This window comes from Penicillium vulpinum, assembly GCF_028829585.1.
Source record: "Penicillium vulpinum strain IBT 29486 chromosome Unknown utg000004l_segment0_segment0, whole genome shotgun sequence".
Classification (NCBI taxonomy): domain Eukaryota; kingdom Fungi; phylum Ascomycota; class Eurotiomycetes; order Eurotiales; family Aspergillaceae; genus Penicillium; species Penicillium vulpinum.
Genome location: NW_026643244.1, coordinates 6,712,384 through 6,725,750, shown reverse-complemented (window position 1 = coordinate 6,725,750; position 13,367 = coordinate 6,712,384). Strand labels below are relative to the sequence as shown.

The following is a 13,367-nucleotide window of genomic DNA, read 5'->3' as shown; positions in this document are numbered from 1 at the left end:
TTTCCTCTCTACATCACTGTCAACCATGAAAAGGTGGAAATATTTGATTTTCTAATCTGTACATTAAATCACCCAACTTGGGAAGTTGATAGATCTTGGAATCTTTTGCTTAAACAGGCGCCGCGAATCCCAGAGAAGGCCCACGTTGATCAAAGACCACAAACAAGGCCTTCAAAAACACATCGCCATAGATCGCCATGCTTGAACTTCCACTCGACTGAAGGCCACCATAACACACTATCGAAAAAAAAAGGTTAGCTCAGAACATAACTCAAAAAAGCTTGAACCAAAAAAAAAGACTGACCTGTTTCACCAGTAGTCGTGTTGGTTCCAACTTCGGACCAATTCATGAACGATCCAGGGATAGTAACCGAATAACCGGGTCCAATCGCAACGGATAGGCTAGGCAAGCTCGAAGTGCAGGGGAAAATATACCCATTGGCATTATTGGCGTATATAGCGCCATCGACTTGCTTGTAATATGCCTCCGCAACTTCAGGGCTGACCATCATGAGCGAGGTGCCAGTGTCAGCAATGGCCGAGGGTGTCTTCGTGATCTGGTGCAATGGACCCCCTCCTACGGCGTATTTTGCGGAGTCAAATTGCCAGAATCCATTAGATGAATCCACGCTGACATTGACCATAACGCCCCGGTACTTGTTCGGATCAACGGTTCCAAATTCATACTCGCCGACGCCATTGCTGAGCAGTCGGACGGTGAAGACTGGCTCGCCGAGGCTGGGGGCGACGTTGTCGAAAAACGTATTCTGTGACTTTGGCGTGATAGTGTTGATTGAGGAAAAACCCAGACCGACGAGTCCGTTAGACTTGGTGTCATCAACGAATGTTTGCGAAATATCCGTCGGAAGGCCGAATGATTGCCCAGCGACTTTGACGCCGCCAATCGAGACGTCGTCCTTGCCTACTCCGCCAGTGGCATAAGATGAGTCGCCGTACTTGATCTCAAATGTGCTGTTGTCAAGTTCTTCAAAGGTGCTGGATTTGCTCGGTTCGTATACTGTCCGACTGTTTCGCAGTGACTTCGGAAGTTTCGAGCTCAACACCCACCTATATGGCAATTGGTTAGTTCTGAAGATTTCCTTGAGCTGGAACATCGAAATATGTTGCTAGCCAACCAATCTTTCAAAGTAACAAAACAAAAAACTTACATATCAGCAGAGCCGCTGTCAAAATTCATATCGAGGGTTTGGCCTCCGATATTGACTGGCGAGACAAATTCCACGTCTCCATCAACAGATGTGGCATCGACGGCGCCCGTCTGTTCAGAATTCACCACGGCTTCCTTTGCAGTTTTCATAGAAGTGGTATGCTTGGTTTCGAAAGGCTGGAAGTCGCTCACGTCCACACCATCGAGGGTTGTTGCGTCAATTCCGAACTTGCGGTATGCCTTGCGCAGTGCTGCGGGTCCATGAGCGACATAGTTATTGCGCCTGACTCTCTCTACCTTGAAGGACCGGCCTTGAAGGTGATTCAGAGGAGCCACGGGCATAGAAATAGCATTGAAGCTCAGCGAAAAGAAAACAACGAGAAAAAGAATGAATTGCATCTTGCCCAAAGCCCCAATTTGGGATATCAAAACCGAAAAAAAAAGTGGTTAGATCAGGACCAGCCTAAAAACTTGATATTAAAGAATGCAATGAAACAGAGAAACAAGGATCAAGGACAAGAAAAGACAAGAAAAGAAGGTAAGTATCCAACAGCTCCCCAGATCTGCAAGGACAGGCTTGTTCTGAATGGATGGAAAGACAATGTCAATGTCTCAAAATGAACGTCAACAGGCAGTAGTCCCGACTTGAATACCTGCAGCCAAGAATGGAAAAGAAAGGAAATAGAACAATACAATGTTAGACAATGCAGAAGAGGAGCGGGAAAAAAAAAACAAAGAGAGTAGAAACGCGAACAAGAACAATATCAACAAAATAGAAGCAAAATAAGACAAAATGAAACTTCATATGGGCAGGAGAGACATTAAAACAACCCTAAAAGGCAAGAACGACCCAACAACAGTACGTATATTGTAGTGCGAGCGTTTGTTTCTGGTCCAGCCTTTCACATCCACCTATCGGAGGTAAGTGCTACACTACAAAGCTCTTGGCCTAAGCTGGGCATGCTTCACAGTAGACGCTATTCGGTCCTAGACCAGAGCGACACATACTCCGTGGATGTGTCAGGAGGTGAGGGGCCTCGGGGTTAGCGCCGGAGAGGATAGTACATACGGAGTAATCCGTATGGAGTACGCAGGTAATATCTATATATGTACCCTTCTAATTTGTCTGTTACTACGTGACGTCTTAGATGAGTGGGGGGATTCCCCTGGCGCGTGGGTTTGACACATGAGACCTTGGGGCCTGTGGGTGTTTGGATGTGGTTAGTTGATCCTGAAACAAGGGCCAGCGGGTAGGGGCCCAATCATGCAGGAGGTACGACATACATGAAACATATTAGAGAAGTTATAGAGATGTCCCATTATGACATGTTAAGTATGGTTTGTTTTTTATTTGATTTAGATTTGTTTCACTGCCTATTGAAGCACTGACATTGCGTTGTTGGCGTAGAACAATATCATCTTTGCCTTTTGATCTCCAGATGATCAAACTATTAATTAGAGATCTGATCATAGCTTTTGTGCCATTAGTTTTATAGTTTAAGGGCATAAGCCTTGTAGGCAAAAAACTATTTGTTCAAGTCATTTGCCCACTTTGCCATATATATATTCTTACCTATTTCCCACCTGGGCAACAACCACTGATGATCTTATATATATCAGAGTTTGATCAGATCAAGACAAAGCAGGAAAACAGAACTTTAACACCTGTAGAGTACTGTTTCCATCCCAATTCAAAGATTCAAACTAGGACTTCAATATGAGTGTATTATATAGTGGTATTTGTATTTGGTACTGGAATGACCTGGAGTATAAGGCTTGAAGACGCATCTATATACCTAGCCCACAAAACAAGTATATTGCTTCTGGCTAAGAAAACCTACGCAATTTGCAACTTAGTCTCGCTAGGGCATCAAGACGATACGAACTAGAGATGTGATCGAACTTGATAGATGCAAGACTCAATGAAAATCAACATCATACAATGTGATAACTCTCCGGGAGTCCCCCAAAAAGGTAATAAAAGAAATACAGAGCCAAAATATGAGATGAAAGGAGAGTAAATATGAAAGCATTTTAAGTGCATAATGGTCTAGACTCGCACACCGCGAGAGACCCCCAAGGATATCGATTTCAAACAGAAACAACTCCGCATCCCATGGTTTCGCTACCAGACCCAACCAGCCACATACCAGTGGCAAGGAAGCGTTGCTCACCAATCCCCAAATTCGATGTACAGAGAAACAATCCGTAAAAGATGAGAAAAGTAGAAGGTAACAAAGCAATAAAAAGCAACCCAAGATATTCAACAGTGCCCAAGCAATGCAGACGTGTATCGTTTCCGCCTCTAGATCCTTGAAAATGATAACCATTCCCGCCCCGGTAAAGCAAAAACCCAAAAGAGATCGTAGAAAGAAAATAAAAAAGTGCCACAGCGTAGGTGTATCTGGCAAAGTCGTTTGCACGCAAAACCCTCCCATAAAAAAAGGTAAAATCAACTCCAAAGGTCGTGGACATGCAACGTCAAGTAGCAATGTCACTGCACGTATGTTCTGTACATCATCGGTGGCCCAACCGGAAAAAAAAAAGAAATATAGGCCGAAGAAAGTATTCGTCCCTCCCTGAGAGACGAAGGAGGTATCGTAGGAAAAGGATGCAAGGTATTGAATCGCAGGCGCCGTCGCTCGCAACAAGCTAAGAGTATCGCAAAGGATCTAGAATATGAGGCGAAGGTGGTCGTAATCGGCGAAGAGGAGAGTGTATGTACAGATCGGTTTTTTGTTTTCGAATTTTTGAAGATTTTTTTTTGTCGCCGTGTTCGTGGAACAAAGATTTTTCCAGGTTGTGTGTCGTGTCGAATGCAATAGACGTATCGGACAAGAATGCAAATGGAGAAAAAAAAAAGACATTATGACCTGCGATCAAGGGACCCCGATGATGCAGAACAGCTTAGATAACGGACGTGCAATGGACGAGTGGAGATGTAGGGTACCAGCCTACGACTTTGGCAGATGGCACCCTTACCATCGACGCTGAGCAGTCTGCATCATCGCGGGCGAGATCGATGAAGGTGGGCTTGACAGGGACATTCCGGTTGAGGGGTTGATAATCGGAATGACCTTGCGAGTCCGGTTCGCAGGTTGCTGCTGCTGGTAGTTGACATGATTAGGGTTGCCGGCAACACCAGGGTGAACGTATGAGTTGGATTGAGCGGGGGACAAAGAGATGGACGGAGTCACCTGCTGCACCGGTTGGATTTGGTGCTGCAAAGGTGAAGTGTCCGGTGAGCCGCTGGAGAGAGAAGAGCGGTCTGAAGCGGAGTGGATGGAGTGCAGCTACAAATAAAACATGTTAACAAGATTGCTCCCCTAGTGATTTATCTGAATTGAGATCTATGACGATCTTTGAAGAGGTAATGGATAGGGGGTGAGAGAAAATTCGGGGGATCATGACATACATCATCCTCAGTCAGGAGACCTGGGCAGAATTCAAGATCGTCGTCCAGATCAAAGGACCGACCAGCCTCGAATCTTGCACGGAAAGCCGTCACAGCCGGAGCTTCCGCCAATTCCCGCATACTCTTGACTCCTCGGAACTGGCGCTGAGCATTCTGCGAGGCCATCTTTGGGGCACGACGAGAACGTCCATGGTGGGTATTTGTTGCAGACTGCATATGAGCACCATGGTGAGGGTGTTGCTGGTGTTGGTGGTGTTGGTTATAGAAGTAGGCAGACATTGTTTGAGAATCCAGCACCCGAAAGTGAGAAGGTGTTTAGAAGATAAGAAAGTTACAAAAAAGAAAATAGAAAAATAGAAAGATCGATGAGATTGAAAGTGGAAAGGAGGATTAATGAGAAGAGAGGAGAGAGTGTGTGGGAAGAGGCGAAGGGAAAAAGAGGGGGAGGGGTGTGTTATGGGGACGGATGGTTACGATTACTGTTATTACGATATATTACACTTTTAATATGGATGATTACAGTTATGTATTGTCAGAGATGAAAAGACACTTACATCGACGCACCAACCAGACCAAAGCGCTAACGGAGTGGCAATAACCTCAATAACCAATAATAACCCACAGATCTTCTCAAATGGATCTTCAACGGCCTACTGAAATACTTCAAATTACTAAAAATACTAAAATACTAAAATACTGAAATACTGAAACAAAAACCTGACGTCGTCGACTGGAACACTACCCGATTAGGAAGATCTCTTAGTGATGACCACTCCAGGGCTACATACCAGAATCTAACTCTGGTGTAGGATTGCCCCAGAACAATGACGATTGTTACATATTTCTATCTTGATCAGATACTGAAATTGCTTGTTTATAACCTACATATGATGTAAAAGTGAAAAAATGCAGTGAAAACTGGAAAAGTAAATCTCCTACTCTCTCCGTTCCTCATGGGGGTTGGGGAAGCTGAAAATTTTCCACAGCCCTTCGGGACTTAGCTGCAGGCTGTGTGTGCATGGCATGGCGCTTTTTTTTTTTTGCCTTCCCAGGCACATTCCCCTCCATTCCCCCTATAGGGTGAATCGGCAGTGGCTGCTGATCTTGCTTTGATCGGCTCCGTACGAATTCCCCAATCCTTCGACAAACAGCGCAAAGACCCTCCAAGAAAACCTTGTTGGTCTCGAGACACACCCGTAGCCCTAGCTGCAGATGAACCCGCCTATTATTGGTAGGGATCTTGAGATCCTACCTTATCAGCTCACACCCTTCCAAATCGGAGTCCATCAATGCAGAATCCGGACTAGGGCAGGGGCCTAAGGCGCTTTTTCGCCTTCTCGCTGGGTAGCATTGCCTACCCGTGACTCACGGTATTTATGCGACCGAATAAAAATCCACTGTGAGTTCCCACTATTCTTTTGGATAGATCTGGGAGCTATTTCCGGTTTTATTTCCGTTCTTTGTTCCTGATTGGGATATGGACCTGCAAATGATCTCACGGCGCCTACTGGAACATCAGTTGCATGATGTGCCGACCTTCCTCCAGTGATAACTTCCATTCTATTTACACGGCACCGAAAAGGATTAAGCCCCAAACTTTACTAGAAACAACGTACCACCAGCTGTCTCTCCAGTCTTTGGCTTCACCGCCCCTTTACTTACTAGCACAATCTCACGAGGCACAGCCGCACTGCCGAGATCGGATATATCACATATATTATTATACTCCGTAAACGTTGCGCCGAAGCTTGAACCATGCAGCTGATCTATCCATCGATGCAGAATGCATTGATTTGGTGCGTGAAATCGTGGGGTTCCAGTGCATGAAGTATGTAATTTAGTGACTATCCTATCCTGCGATCCGATCCCCGGATAACACCGCGCAAGGGACTAGCAACTATTCTAGTGGCCCTGGTTGAATTGGAAATATGTGATACCTATTACATCGTGGCAAATGTTTCTGTCCGAGTCGGAAGGTGATTTCTGGTTTCACACTCTGGGTGATATTGAAACCGCGATTTGCGGAGTCGAGGCTATGCTTGTCGCACAACATGACAGTATGACAATAAGATAAAGTGATAAGTCTAGATTCTTATATACTTTAAACATCATTTCGGCTGTTTATCCTTCTTAAACTTGAGTAATTGCTACCTAGGTACGGTTACTCAGTGCCTTTCATAAGATGGAATCCAAGGTTGGAAACTGCATGCTTTGTTTGTCAGATCACAAAGACTGCGGGATGCTACACCTATCTATATATCTTCGTATTTCTATAACCATCGCTGCAAACTCTCTTTATATAGGCTTTAATCAAACCTGGTAGCTGCTATTTGGATTGCAGGCCTTCGAAGGGCGTTATATTCTGGCCTTGGGAATTCAACTTGTCTCTTTCACCTCATAGCTCTTGGAATCTAATATTGGTTAAAATACGGAGTAGGGCTATGCCATATAGATGCTACCCGGACAACCATCTGCTAGCTTTCTTTCTATCCCCCCTACAATAACGCCACGCAAGACCAGTAGCTGTAGCATTCTAAGCACGTTGAGACACATAAAGATTAATTATCCAATGATCATCTAATGAACAGGTCATTGTGCGCTGGACGACTATGGGATTGCAGACGCTGAGATAGACAGTAATTAATTGTCACTAATCTAAAGTAGATTAGATCGCCGCAGTAGAATCAAACTTTGAAGGCCTGAGGCTGCAATGAAGCTATCTATGGATTGGGAAGGCGCGAGGTCTCCACCTAGATGTATAAACCCCCCTCCATTTTCTCTTTGTCACCTCTTCCTCTCTCAATAGTATACTGTCAAGGCCTTAAGGATTCTAACGTTCCCTTGAACTATAGCAGGTATCTGGATTTCAATTGACACCAACATCATCGACTCAGGGCCAGACTGAAATGCATCCGGCGTATGCTGGACCTGGTAATACCCAACCAGGCGATGTTACCCTCCACGAACTTTTCACGTACATTTATACATACTAAGGAGGATTAAAAAAGATGTGTAATAGAGATACATCCTGTCTCAAAAGCTTGTAGGTGATATTTGTTTCCCGTGTCAGGCTGGGCCGTTACTACATAGAACATGGGAGCAATTGAGAGACTAGACAAAATTCATTTTACCGGACGAAACCAAAACCGGAAAAGTAATAGAAGAGACCCTTCCCTCCTAAGAATTTATTGCATTAGATTGTTACCTAGGTAGTGCCTATGACTTATGTACATATATGGATGACCGGCATTGTCGAAGTAGCAGCGGATTTCATTAGTTCGACGTCTGAAAAGTAACACAAAGTAGGACAATCAATTTCGACTTCCCTACAATATATAGCCCTGCATATATGACTCAAGTAAGCATCTAATTGTTCCGGGGGTCTTCCACAGGCTTACCCATTTCCCCGCATCCTCTCATTCTCTTACATTTCATATAAGCTTGTTATTGGAAAACCATGGCATCGCAACCTTCGAAATCTGTCCATATGTCAGAGAAGCAACAAAAGAATGTGCTAATTGTGGGTGCAGGCCCGGTTGGACTTGCTACTGCGTTGAGACTCGCGCTAGCTGGTATTGTGGTTGACGTGGTCGAGAAGGAGTCGAGACTAGGCGAGGAACCGCGTGCCGTGGCATATTACGCAAGTGCACTGATTGCCTTAGATAAGATGGGTGTGCTACCAGATATGGAGAAGGCAGGGTTTATTTCTGGGGGTTTTTGTTGGCGTAAGCCGATCCGCGAGGATGGAGAGGGAGGTTACACGATGGGTGATGTGATCGCTCGTTTGCCTATTCCTCGAGATACCAAACAGTCCCATGGTGTCGGTGGCATCTTGTATTTGCCGCAGCCGGAGCTGACCAAACTGTTATTCGAGAAAGCAACCGCAACTGGCTTGGTCACTGTGCATTTTGAAGAGACCCTCATCAGAATCGAACAAAATGCCTCATGTATCAGGGCTACGACCAGGAGAGATGACATCGAGACAACGTTCCAGGCATCATATCTAGTGGGTGCCGATGGCGGTCAGTCGGCTACCAGGAAGCTTTTGGATATCCCTCTGAAAGGACACAGCTGGCCAGAGAGACTAATGGCCATCGACTTTTTATTCGAGGATCCAAACCTTGATCCTGAGTTCCCTAGCCAGATGATCGTACACCCAATACATTGGGGCATTATTACGCCATTAAAACCCGTCGAGGCTGGAAAACGAACTTTATACCGGTGTGCTGTTAGCTTGGACCAAGAAGACCAGACACCAGTTGATGAGATGAATTCAATCGCTCATGTCACATCTCTTCTGGAGAAAATGCTTCCTGGCCCTAGGCCAATCAACGCAGAAATAATCAAGTCTTCTCTTTATCGGATCCACCAATTGTGTGCTTCTACTTTCAGAAGGGGAAGATGTGTGCTCGCGGGAGATGCAGCTCATCTTAACAATGTTAGTTCTTCGTCTCCTTTATGATATGCCTTTGATACTCACCTTATCGCTACTAGCCCATGGGTGGTATGGGACTTTCAACAGGCCTGATTGACTCCGAAGCCCTATGTGATATCCTCGAGATGATTATTCTTGAAGGAAAGCCATTCGATCTGTTAGACATATATGCAAACGAGAGAGCAAAGGCGTTTCAGATGTTCGTTGACCCTCAGACCACGCAGCATAAACTTCGAGTCCAAAGTGACCCTGAATTTGTTCACGAGAATTGGTTGTTGCAGCAGCTGAACAATGCATCTCCAAAGATCTTGGAAGAGCTTGGATTGCCACTTTTCCAACAGTGGAGGGTGGATATGAAGGGGATAGTCTCACAGATATTGTAGTGTTCTTTTGTTGTTCCTAGGTTTATCCATTGTCACACATCACAATACTTGTCTTTGGCCCGAAAGCCGATTCTAACTATAATCATTACTCTCGAGGCCTATTTTTGATCCGCAACCTTATTAATATTACTAGGTGGATAGACAGTAAAAAGTGTTCACGAAAGAGGAAAAAGAAACCTGGCAGAACTAGATTAGGCAGACGTGGCTCAGCTGCCTATCGGGGATATATAAGGGTTTTGTTAAAGTACAAAATACGAGATGGCATCACTTGTCCAAGTTCTTGCTCTTAACCATCCTCCCAAGTAATTCCTTGCAGTTCTTCTCGCTATATTGCTCCCACACCTCGTACAATGAGACCAGCTCTTGTGTACATTCGATGACAGCTTTAATATCGACTTCGCTTTCCGCAAGCCAACTGACAAGCTTCTGAATTTTAGGAGGCGGACCAGATCCATTTTTATCTGATAAAGCGGCCAGCATCTGCATGCCACCTCCATCTCTCATAGAGCCTGCCAAAGCCGATTGCCCGGTTCCGGCGTAAGTAGAGGGATGGGGCGGCTTGAATACAACGGCAACAATGATTGCCATGATTGCAATGACATGAGGCGGATGCAGAAGTGGTAAATCCGTCAGATAATGATCATTGATAACCGACCAGGCGAGGGCGACTTCGTCTGAGGTGAGTGATAGGTCGGTTTGAAGTTCAGACAAAGTCCGATAAGGATGATGCACGATGAGTTGAGAGCTTAATTCGGATATTAAGGCAAACTCGCATTCTCCAAGCTTTGCCACATCCGGGGTGATAAATTCTGTGAATAGTTAGCATTTTGGTTTGTTTATGGATTTATATATGGATGCATACCTGGCCACAGACCGCGCGCTTCGCTGACCACAAAGCGGATATGCTGTGGACACTCTTCCATCTTGCAGGCGAGATAGAAAGCGGTGGTGAGTACAAGGTATGGACTTGTCTGTCGAATCTCATTCTTGGTATAGAATCTCTTGAGATACACCTGTGCTGTCGCAATGGCCTGCTGCCTGGTGGACATGCGTTTGCCGAGCTTGATGAGCTCTTATTATTCAAATCAGCCTGAAATTTCAAAACAATCAACATATTAATAGAACTTACGCTGATTAAAGTAAATATTCAGTAGTCGCTGATCTGGTAGCGGGAACTGCGAATGGGCAACTTTGTCCTTCTCCCGTAATCCTTCACGGATATCTGCTAACCTCTCTCTAGAGAATAGCCAGTGCCGACGCTGGGATGATGCCCAGTAGTTGGCTGCCATATTGAAAGTTTGATGATGGCAAAGCTCACAAATTGAAAGCCGTCATGACATGGTTGATCCGAAGTCCGGGGGGCTATACAGCTGACCCCGCAGGCCACGTATTGAAATGAAAGAAGAATGCAAAATCACCACAATAGAAAAATAAAACACAATACAAACAATAAACAATATATAAGAAAATCAAGTCTAATATGAGGTCAGGTTGACAATCCCAAAAAGGGATAGTAGGGCTTGGCCCTGGTCCGGTGCAAGATAATCCGATGGCGTCAAAGGTCAAATCGCCGGGCGCCAATTAATCATTACAGGGCTATTCATACGCATAACTTTTATTCACGTCATCTTTTTATGTTCCCCTCGATCTGATTCCCCTCAACTTTTAGGGGTTTTGTTTCTTTGAACATCCCCTTTTAAGCAAAGAAATGGTTGCTCGGTAACAATTTTCATCATGGCATCCGAAGAGTCAAAAGATGAACGCGACAAACGAGTCGCCAAACTCTGGGAAACCTTGGATACTCGACGAGAGGGCCATATCGACCTGACTGGGTTAAAGAAAGGGTTGAAGAAAATCGATCATCGTGAGTTTGAAAGGATTACTCGCTATGTTTGCGTGCTTTCCTAATCTCTTTCTAGCTCTAAAAAATGCAGACGATATGGTAGTGAATGTCGTGCGGGAGGTGGACACGAATGGCGATGGACGTATCGACCAAGCTGGTAAGCTCATGAGAACCACCTAGCCACCACTCGGGGAAGGGGTGCCCTGGCCGCCAAATCCTTAGTCCAATCCTAATCACCACCAGAATTCCGAGCATTTCTCAACCGCACTGAGGACGGGCTATCGCAAATGTTCCAGAGCATCGATCGAGATCATAGCGGAGCAATCGACAAGACTGAATTGCGGAATGCCTTTTCACGTTCCGGAGTCACGGTCTCAAACGCCAAGTTGGACCGATTTTTCGCCGAAGTCGACAAAAACAATGACGGAGTGATCTCTTACACAGAATGGAGGTATGTGCATGCGCACTGGTCAAGTGAAGGCTGGACAGCCTAGTCTGACATATAACATTTTCTTTAGGGATTTCCTTCTATTCCTTCCTCTCCAGTCCCCGACCGACCTACACGCAGTTCTTTCATACTACACGGCTACGGGCAATCTAAACCCGGAAGGAGATGTCCACATCAATGACCTGCAGGGTTTAGGTACAAACCATCCGTTTCTTTCACCTTATATTCTGGCCACTCAACACTTTTTGTACAACATTTTGTCCCTCCCCGCTTTGGCCTCCCTCTTTCCTTCAGCGCACGCGCAAACCAGCCAGGTCCAAAATTTGAGACCCGTTTTCGAGCATGATTTTGCCCTAGACGGCGACCTGGATTTGGAGTGGTTGCCTCTTCCCCAGACTACCGCCATGCGGATGTTTTTCCGATATTATGGACGGAAGTTGACCGAAAATACCCCTCAACTAGGCTACTTCCTTGCAGGCGGAATTGCGGGTGCCGTGTCAAGAACGGCCACCGCCCCACTCGATCGTCTCAAAGTTTATCTCATTGCGCAGACCGGTGTCAAAGCAACGGTTCAGGCGGCGAAGGACGGAGCCCCGTTGGTTGCGGCAGGGAACGCTTCCAAAACATTGCTCGACGCCCTCAAAGTATTATGGCGGGCCGGAGGAATACGGAGTTTGTTCGCAGGTTTGTCGTTCTTATCGATCTGGACTCGAAGTGGCAACGACTAACTATAAGTAGGGAATGGCTTGAACGTGGTGAAGGTTATGCCAGAGTCTGCAATCAAGTTTGGTGCCTATGAGGTTCGTACTCTTGATACTCGATTTCGCCTACACAATTAGACGAATGCTGACCTAAGACCAGTCTGCGAAACGAGCATTTGCACGGCTCGAAGGACATAATGATACCAAGCGACTCCTTCCCACTTCACAGTTTATGTCCGGTGGCTTTGGTGGAATGGTTGCCCAGTAGGTCTTGCACATCATCGATGAAAGGAAAATTGGTTTTAATTGTGACTAGATGCTTCGTTTATCCCCTTGATACACTAAAATTGTGAGTACACCGACCCAAGTGATTTGTTAAGAGCATTGTGGCTTACAATTACCAATAGTCGCATGCAGTGTGAAACCGTGAAGGATGGCCCGATAGGTAATCAACTCATCGCAGCTACCGCAAGAAAGGTGTGGAACAAGAATGGCTTGGTTGGCTTCTTCCGAGGACTCCCGCTTGGTCTTGTGGGGATGTTTCCCTACGCCGCAATAGACCTATCGACATTTGAATACCTCAAACGAAGGCTTCTAGCTAAAAAGGCTCGTGAATGTGGCTGTCATGAGGATGACGTACCCCTTGGAAACTTTGCGACAGGTGCAATTGGCGCTATAAGTGGAGGATTCAGCGCCTCAATTGTCTACCCCCTCAATGTTCTCCGCACTCGACTTCAGACCCAGGGCACCATCATGCATCCGCCTACATATACAGGGATTGGCGAGGTTCTGAGTGTCACACTCAAAACAGAGGGGCCCCGTGGTCTTTACAAAGGCCTCACACCTAACCTCCTCAAAGTGGCACCGGCCATGTCAATCAGCTATGTGGTCTACGAGAATGCGAAACGCATACTTGGTCTACGATGATCTGCCAGCCCGAACAAGCCTTCACCTCGTCCTCGTTGCACACCCCC

General features: G+C 45.8%; 5 protein-coding genes across 5 annotated transcripts; 2 read left to right on the top strand and 3 right to left on the bottom strand.

Moving 5' to 3' along the window:
* Positions 1-109: 109 nt before the first annotated feature.
* On the bottom strand, positions 110-1,567 carry N7479_011063 (pepsin-like aspartic protease; the record flags this gene model as incomplete). Its single annotated transcript, XM_057258754.1, has 3 exons — positions 110-237; positions 305-1,068; positions 1,170-1,567. 3 exons carry the CDS (start codon positions 1,565-1,567, stop codon positions 110-112), a joined length of 1,290 nt encoding a protein of 429 aa, XP_057106212.1.
* Positions 1,568-4,146: 2,579 nt separating this feature from the next.
* N7479_011062 (DUF4452 domain-containing protein) lies at positions 4,147-4,862 on the bottom strand (the record flags this gene model as incomplete). Its single annotated transcript, XM_057258753.1, has 2 exons — positions 4,147-4,461; positions 4,584-4,862. 2 exons carry the CDS (start codon positions 4,860-4,862, stop codon positions 4,147-4,149), a joined length of 594 nt encoding a protein of 197 aa, XP_057106211.1.
* A 3,178-nt stretch (positions 4,863-8,040) lies between these two features.
* N7479_011061 (FAD-dependent oxidoreductase) lies at positions 8,041-9,401 on the top strand (the record flags this gene model as incomplete). Its single annotated transcript, XM_057258752.1, has 2 exons — positions 8,041-9,021; positions 9,078-9,401. 2 exons carry the CDS (start codon positions 8,041-8,043, stop codon positions 9,399-9,401), a joined length of 1,305 nt encoding a protein of 434 aa, XP_057106210.1.
* Positions 9,402-9,665: 264 nt separating this feature from the next.
* Positions 9,666-10,690, bottom strand: ssn8 (cyclin-dependent protein serine/threonine kinase regulator SSN8; the record flags this gene model as incomplete). The annotated part of the gene is made up of 3 exons (XM_057258751.1): positions 9,666-10,210; positions 10,264-10,473; positions 10,531-10,690. The coding sequence occupies 3 exons, from the start codon at positions 10,688-10,690 to the stop codon at positions 9,666-9,668; spliced, it is 915 nt and encodes a 304-aa protein (XP_057106209.1).
* A 445-nt stretch (positions 10,691-11,135) lies between these two features.
* On the top strand, positions 11,136-13,320 carry N7479_011059 (calcium-binding mitochondrial carrier protein; the record flags this gene model as incomplete). The annotated part of the gene is made up of 8 exons (XM_057258750.1): positions 11,136-11,265; positions 11,321-11,401; positions 11,488-11,695; positions 11,763-12,376; positions 12,431-12,492; positions 12,554-12,657; positions 12,710-12,742; positions 12,801-13,320. 8 exons carry the CDS (start codon positions 11,136-11,138, stop codon positions 13,318-13,320), a joined length of 1,752 nt encoding a protein of 583 aa, XP_057106208.1.
* Between the last annotated feature and the right edge of the window lie 47 nt (positions 13,321-13,367).